Here is a 7,388-nt window from a genome sequence, read left to right on the forward strand (position 1 = left end):
CGTTGAGGAAAGAATATTAATAACAATTAATAATAATATGGAGCATGCAAGGATCAAATTAAATTAAGACTTGGCAACCTCTCCAAATGTGGATTGAATTTACGTTGATAACCCTTTTGATCCTAATCTTTTATTCGTATTTATACCGAATCGAAAACCTACGCCCATATATACATATATATATATGTATATATACATATATATATACACATATACATATATATATATATATATATATATACACACATATATGTATGTGTATATATATATATATATATATATATATATATATATATATATATATATATATATATATATATATATATATATATATATATACACATACGTGTGTGTGTGTGTATTTTTTAATGCAATAATAATATTGATTACATTACAATTGACAAAAAGTTTGACAACTTAGTATGCGTCTGCGATGGGCTACCCTGCCTCTCCCCCGAAGTCAGCTGGGATAGGTTCCATCATACCCCCGCGACCCTAGTGAGGATGAGCGGCACAGAAAATGGATGGACGGATGGAATTTAGTACGCGTTTTGCCTAATTTTATGATATGCAAAATAAACGAAAAAATAATTACGTTTACGTGCAGAGCAGCTTTAGCAGTTGAGATTTAAAAATATGAACAAAATATTTGTACAGGCCATTTTCAATACTGCCAGGAAAAAAGCCAATTCAATACAGTTATCACTTCCTCTAGATGTAAATATTTCATGTCACTTAAATGACATATTTCCCGCAATAACACGAGCAGGTGGTTCGAGGGATGAGGCCTAAACTGTGACAGTTATTTACCAACCTGGAAAAGAAAGGATGTTATCAGGGTTTATCATGATGGCCTCGCATTGCAAATATGAGCGTAATAAATTAGACGTGATTTAACAGTAAGATTTGATTCCCAGGAAACATTTAAAAATAGATGTTGTTTTACAAGGAATGTTTTACGTCCCATTACGCACGAGCAGTGGAAGCAGTTTAAAACCTACAGAGAGAAGCCATCTGTTGGGTTTAAAATTCTAATATTTTCGTATCCAAACGTAAGACTTCAAAGCAACATCTTGTGAAATTTATTCCATTCTTTGCGTGTGTCATTGTAATAAAGGCTGTCCTCTCTTGCGGAGGAAAGCACATAAGTTACAATTAAAACAGCACGTTGCCAAGTCATCCTTTCTTTCAAATATTAAAATTATTCACAATTTTACAAGTAGGGACCGTTACAATAAAACGTGGAAACACAAAAAAAATAAAAGTTTTAAAAACTCCCATTTCTTTCTTTTTTTAAAAGCACTTTCTGTTAATATCGTAGACATTTTTTTCAATAACTTACAAGAAATGGGGGGGGGGGGGGTGTCTAAGGTGCACCAGGCGTAGCTTAGACTTAAAAGGATTATAGCACAATAACTAAAAAATAAAATAATCAAATCTGAGCCCCCTCCTCATTCTTTTAAAAAGGAAAACTAAGAATGTTGTAGCCTTGCTTTACAATGTGATAAACATTCTGTACAAAATGCAGGTAGTTGACAGGAGCGGGGCTAAAAAAGAGGTAAATATTTGGTTATGTGTTCGTTTGCAGTTTCCAATGATTGAATAATAAATCAGGGGTTGGGTGGGGGGTCCTTAGATGTGAGTCAGCGGGACCGTCCCGTTCACTCCGGCCGTGGCGCTCTGGTAGTGTGTCGGCAAGGCGTGGAGCCGGCTCTGCATGGCGGGGTCCCCCGGGTCCCCGGTGGGCAAGTACATGCTTATCATCTCCCTCAAGTCCCCGGGACAGGGGCCTCGCTGGTGGGCTGCGGTCACCGGGGGGCTCACGCTCGGTTCGGACTTCACCAGCGAGCCCAGCGTCCCCATGGAGGAGGCGGCGGCAGCGGCGGCGGCGGCGGAGGACGAGGAGGACGAGGAGGAGGAGGAAGAGGAGACAGCGGAGGCTTGGTGCTGCGTGTAGCCGAGGGCGCCGTAACCGGACGGGGACGCGCTCATGTAGCTTTGCGAGTTCGAGATGGGGCTGTACTGGAGCGCGCTCATGTCGTAGCGGTGCACGGGCTGAGGGTTGTGGTGATGGTGGTGGTGCGGGTGTGCGTGGTGGTGGTGGGGGTGGTGATGCGGGTGGTGGTGGTTGAGTGCGTGGTGCGCGCCTCCGCCCGGGTGCTGTCCGAAGGCGAGGTGCGCCTCTTGCATCATGGCAGCGGCGGCCGCAGCTGCAGCCACCTGTCCCGAGTAGGCACCGTTCGCCCAGCCGTTCATGTGCGCGTAGCCAGAACCGGCGGAGCCGCCGTGAGGCGCCCCCGGACTCTCTAGTCGCTGGCCCACCGCGGAGGACGCCATGCCTAAGCCGCCGGCTCCGCTGGCTCCTGTGAGCAGTCCACCAGCGAGGGAGTACTTGTCCTTCTTGAGGAGCGTCTTGGTCTTCCGCCTGGGTCTGTACTTGTAATCCGGGTGCTCCTTCATGTGCATGGCCCGCAGCCTCTTGGCCTCGTCGATGAAGGGCCGCTTCTCAGCCTCGGACATCACCTTCCATTCGGCCCCCAACCGTTTGCTGATCTCTGAGTTGTGCATTTTGGGGTTCTCCTGCGCCATCTTCCTGCGCTGACCGCGGGACCACACCATGAAGGCGTTCATGGGTCTCTTCACCCGTTCCTGGTTCGCCTTGGAGACCGCGTTGGGCCCCGTTTGCCCCCCGGCCGTGTTGGTTTGGGGGCCGGGGGAGTGGAGGTCGGTCTCCATCATCATGCTATACATTCAAGCAGCTTTTCTGGGACAACTTCACCAGCAAGAAAAAAAAAAGTTGTATGAGATGATCTCACACGGGATGTGTCAGTAGTCTTTAAATAAGCCCAAAGTGAAAGCAATATTCCCCCCAAAAATGCTCTCCAATCCGGATGGGGGCTGCAGCCGTCGCCCTGCTGCTTCACATCCACTGTGACAAAATGCACATTGAAGACACTCCGAGTTGACAAGTTGCTTGCAGCGGCGGCCATGTGACGCCAGCACTGACAGCACTTAAATGAGGCACAGGCGGCCAATGAGGAGCAAGCTTGCAGCCTCATTTGCATGCTGCAGGGTCAGCTGACTCCAGCAGAGGTACAACACATTGGAAGAGGAGGAAGAGGAGGAGGAGGCAAGAAACATTTCCAAACAAATAAACAACAAAACATGCATTCATGTTACATGTATGTTTTTAAAATAAGTTATAAATATACAAGTTGGATGAATTTAAGTTACATTTTCTCACATTTGACATCTGTTCAAGTGCATTTACAGTTATGTTCAGAAGTTAGTTTTTAGGATTTTCGCCTTGGGCCACCAAAATGGATAAGCACTAAAACAATCAGGTTATGAAAGTGTAGACAAAAACACGACCTGTACAATTGATCTATTTATTTATTTAATCCCAACTGGCACAGACGGCATATTGAAAAATCCAATGATGCAGGGTACTTTCATATTTGTCTTTTGGTAAAAAAAGGCTAAAACCAATTTACCATGCTAAGAAGTTAAGAAAAAACAGCCTCCCTCAACATTCCAACTTTTTCTCCTTATGTTACTCCAGAGGTGTTGAACGTTTTTAAGGACAAATCCACAGCCACCTTTTGTTTATAAAACGCTAAAACCGTCCCTACATAAATTAGCATATGCTAAATTTTCTCTAACTTTTTTTCTTTTGAGTGTGGCCTTAATCCTGCTTTGTGTATACGGACCAATAAAAAACTACCCGCAGGGCCCAAATAGCCTGCGGGCTGCACTTTGGACACCCCTGGCATAGACTATTTAGGAAGTACGGCCATTTTATTTCACAGCCATTGCAATTTATTTTCAGCGGCTCAAAAGTGAATGGACAAAGTGTCAGGATTTTGAATAAAAATGTTGGATGAAAATAATGTGTGGATGTAGCCATTCTAACAATGCAGTGTTGATTGAGCCACATATCATGTTTTTGCTGTTGCTCTGCTATTTTTAATCTACAGTGACAACATATAATGGGATCTTATTGGCATAGCTTCTGTTAGCTTCAGTCACACTCAGTTCCAGATATCAACTGCAAACTTTTATGTGCTTCATTTGTTAATTAACAAGGAAAATGAAGCACATCTGGACAATGAAACTATTGAGAGCCAAATATCCAAACTCCTCTAGCAGCCTGTGGAAATGAAGGTACGCTGCCATTTATACATCCAGTACATTTTAAAAATCAAATCCATTGTGTGTCTCACACATAAAGGCAGTTTGGGCCTACGTATAAAATTGCGTAAGTGTCCAAATTCTTGTCATTGAAAGATGATTGTAGGGGAACTTCAAGCTGTATGACAATAGCCCCACAGCAGTGGGACAACTGCCCCTGTCCTGCGGTGCATTGTGGGTCTTGTAGTTTACTAAAGGCGAACGGAACACCATTTGCTTTATTCCATTTTCAAATCAATTTGCATTGCTTGGACACTAAAGTAGCACAATGTGATGACATCTTATTATGTACTGCATCAGTCAACTGGTCTTTCCAGGAGGCCAGACAGTCTGTAAACTTGACAAAAAAGGTAAGAAACGAAAAACCATGACTTGCTGTGTCACAAACTCTGGTAGTTTGACTTAGTGTTTATGTCCACGTGGAACCGGGGGGAGCTGGATCATGTTCACACACTATACCAAAATAACACAAATTAAACAACACATAAAAGTGGATTCTATATTTTTTAAAATTAAGGTTTTGCATGTGTGATGTAGCCAAATAGTCATATTTGTTGTCATAATTGTAACTGATCAAAATCTAACATAATATCATCCTAGGCCATCATCTCAAGAACCTTGACTCCTATTTTGCCACATTGATACTACCTATTCCTTTCCTATATATTTTAAACTAGCAAAGAGCATATTTGGAATACAGGAAGTGAACAAATGTATTGCAGTTGGTGTGAAACGGATGGGGGGTGGGGGGGGGGGGGGTAGGATTAAATAAGCGCTGCTTCGTCCCACTCCTTTTTGGACATGTGGAACAGTGAATTGTACTATGTGATGTATTCCAATGGAACTTGAATGCATGTTGAAAATAAATGAAACCATTACCATTAGCATCGGTATTTAATTGTACTATCATCGTTTATATTAATTTAAATTATTGGGTTATTATTTGATCTGTATCTAATTTAAAAATGATATAAATATGGACATTTCTGTGCATGTTTCAAATGGTCAGAACTGCTATTAAATAAGTAAATAAATAAGGAGCATCTCACAGTGTACACGCACAGCAACATAGAACTGTGCATCATCGTTAGAAAAGGAGTTGCTGAGTTACTTCCTCTCTGCTCAGCATTGAACACATGGGATTAACCTTCATTGTGACACGAGCACTCTGCTAAAACCCCCACTTTCGCCCTCCTCCCTTCCTTTTCCAAAAAAAACACTCACACCTTTTAGCAAACCCGCCACCTCTGTTGGCTACGACTATTGGGGGTTTGATACATGCAAAAAAGAGCACAAATATTGATGGTTTGTGATGTTTGTACTCCAAAACATTCACAAAAGTGTCATTTTCACTATTACTCGTTATAAAACGCACATTGTATTGTAAATGCATTTCTCCCTGCAAAAAAAGCAACTGGTTCCATCAAATACAGTATCTCCAAAAACATCACCTTTAATCTCACAAATCCGCCTTGCATTAAATGTCCTTTTACGCGCAGGACAGGATGCATAACAAATCCGCAATGAAGAGTTTCCCCCCCTCACTTACGCGTTTATCCCACGTCCACTCCACGTCCGCTCTCTCACCCGGCATCCTAAAAAGTCTAAAAACCCTTCCATAAAATGCACGCGTATACAAGCATGGCCGCAACAAGGTACAGCAGTGCCAAGAATCCGAGCACCCGGTGCCCGTTTAAGAGCCAGCAGCTAGCGCGCGCACACACAGACATACGCACAGACACACACACGCACGCGACCGCGCGCGCGCGCACACACACACACACACACACACACACTTAAAAATATTATTCCACGTTATCGTTGCTTTCTGGGAAAAAGGGGGGCTCGTTGCTAACATAATTGGCAGGGAGGCGTTTTTCTGTGTGGCACAGAACAATCGCAAACAAGTATTGTAATAAATAGAGCGTTTGTGGCTTTCCAGCGTGATTGGGCTGCATGAAGAGCTGCGTGGCTTCTGAAAGGCGGTTTTTGACGAATTCGAGGAGGAGGAGGAGGAGGGGGGGGAATGACTTGGTGAGCAAGCACCCCCCCAACCATCCAGCTCGCCACATCGTCCTGAAGAACCACATCCAAATCCAATAAAGTAAAGGACGCAAGATGCTTATTTGAGGGGTGTGACTTTGTAAATCATACACACGCAATGGGTCCAGTTCTTCCTGTCAGCATCCATACTGAATAGGAGATCAGTTTACATGAGCACGTACAGCTTGCCAACATGTGGTTGTGACAGCCATGTGCACGTGCTGGGGAGAAGGGGGATGTTTTGGGGTTGGCAGGTGCCTCACGGTGTGGTGACAGGGTGATAGAAAGTCCCATAAGAAGTACGTAAAGATCATTTCAAGAAGCACGCAGGGTTTCTAGTGTTCATGTGCTGAGTGTCTCTGTTAGGTTTCCCCATAGGAAGTAACGCAAGTAGAAAGGACCTGTTCAAACCAAACCATGGCTATCAAAAACTTCACAAGGGCGATGTTTTAAACATTCTTAACCATCATACAATTGTAAGAAGTACAGTTTGTAAAAAAAAAAAAAAGAAAAAGATGAGGAAGTACTGTGAATATGATTTGAGTTGCAGATGTGCTTCACACCTTATATTTTTTCATACAAGTGTAAATATAAGTTAACCATTGCTGTTAGTTCATAATATATTCCAAGGGCATCATGCAAAAATGATCAGAGTGGGAACTCAAAGTGGTGCCTCAGGCTTCTAATTTCCTAACACTCTCAACAGTCTCTCAAGTGTAAAAAGAAGTGAAATTACTATGAATACAAATATACAGATACAGTGGATCCCCACATATTTGCAATTAAGCATTCACGTTCAGATTTGATCAACAAATATAAATATTGATATTATTTAAACACATATTTTTTGAGGGATAGGGTGACTAGAGCACACTGGAGTGGTGACTCGACTCAAGAAGGGAAACCTCACCTCACAGGGCTGTGGTTAGGACAGAGCCAATGCACACAAGTTGGTCCAGACCACCTTGACCAAACACTATGTGCCGCCCCACGTTTGCGGAGCTAATCTTCATTACTACGAATAGTTCAGGATGACATCTCAACAAGGTCAGTGACATCAGAGTGGCACAAGTTGGAGGTGGGAATCGATCATTGATGGATGACCTGACAGTCACCAGAGAGTCTGCTCCAGGATGCACATGGATCGTCTCAGG

General features: G+C 43.3%; 1 protein-coding gene across 1 annotated transcript; it reads right to left on the bottom strand.

Annotated features, from left to right (window-relative positions):
* Positions 1-386: 386 nt before the first annotated feature.
* Positions 387-4,785, bottom strand: sox1a (SRY-box transcription factor 1a). The gene has a single exon (XM_054787340.1). It carries the CDS (start codon positions 2,749-2,751, stop codon positions 1,633-1,635), a length of 1,119 nt encoding a protein of 372 aa, XP_054643315.1. The 5' UTR covers positions 2,752-4,785; the 3' UTR covers positions 387-1,632.
* Positions 4,786-7,388: the final 2,603 nt, after the last annotated feature.

Source organism: Dunckerocampus dactyliophorus, chromosome 9 (genome assembly GCF_027744805.1).
Source record: "Dunckerocampus dactyliophorus isolate RoL2022-P2 chromosome 9, RoL_Ddac_1.1, whole genome shotgun sequence".
In the NCBI taxonomy this organism is placed as follows: Eukaryota; Metazoa; Chordata; class Actinopteri; order Syngnathiformes; family Syngnathidae; genus Dunckerocampus; species Dunckerocampus dactyliophorus.

Bases quoted from the DNA above. Each gene is read 5' to 3' on its own strand.
- sox1a (XM_054787340.1), bottom strand. From the start codon at position 2,751: ATGTATAGCATGATGATGGAGACCGACCTCCACTCCCCCGGCCCCCAA.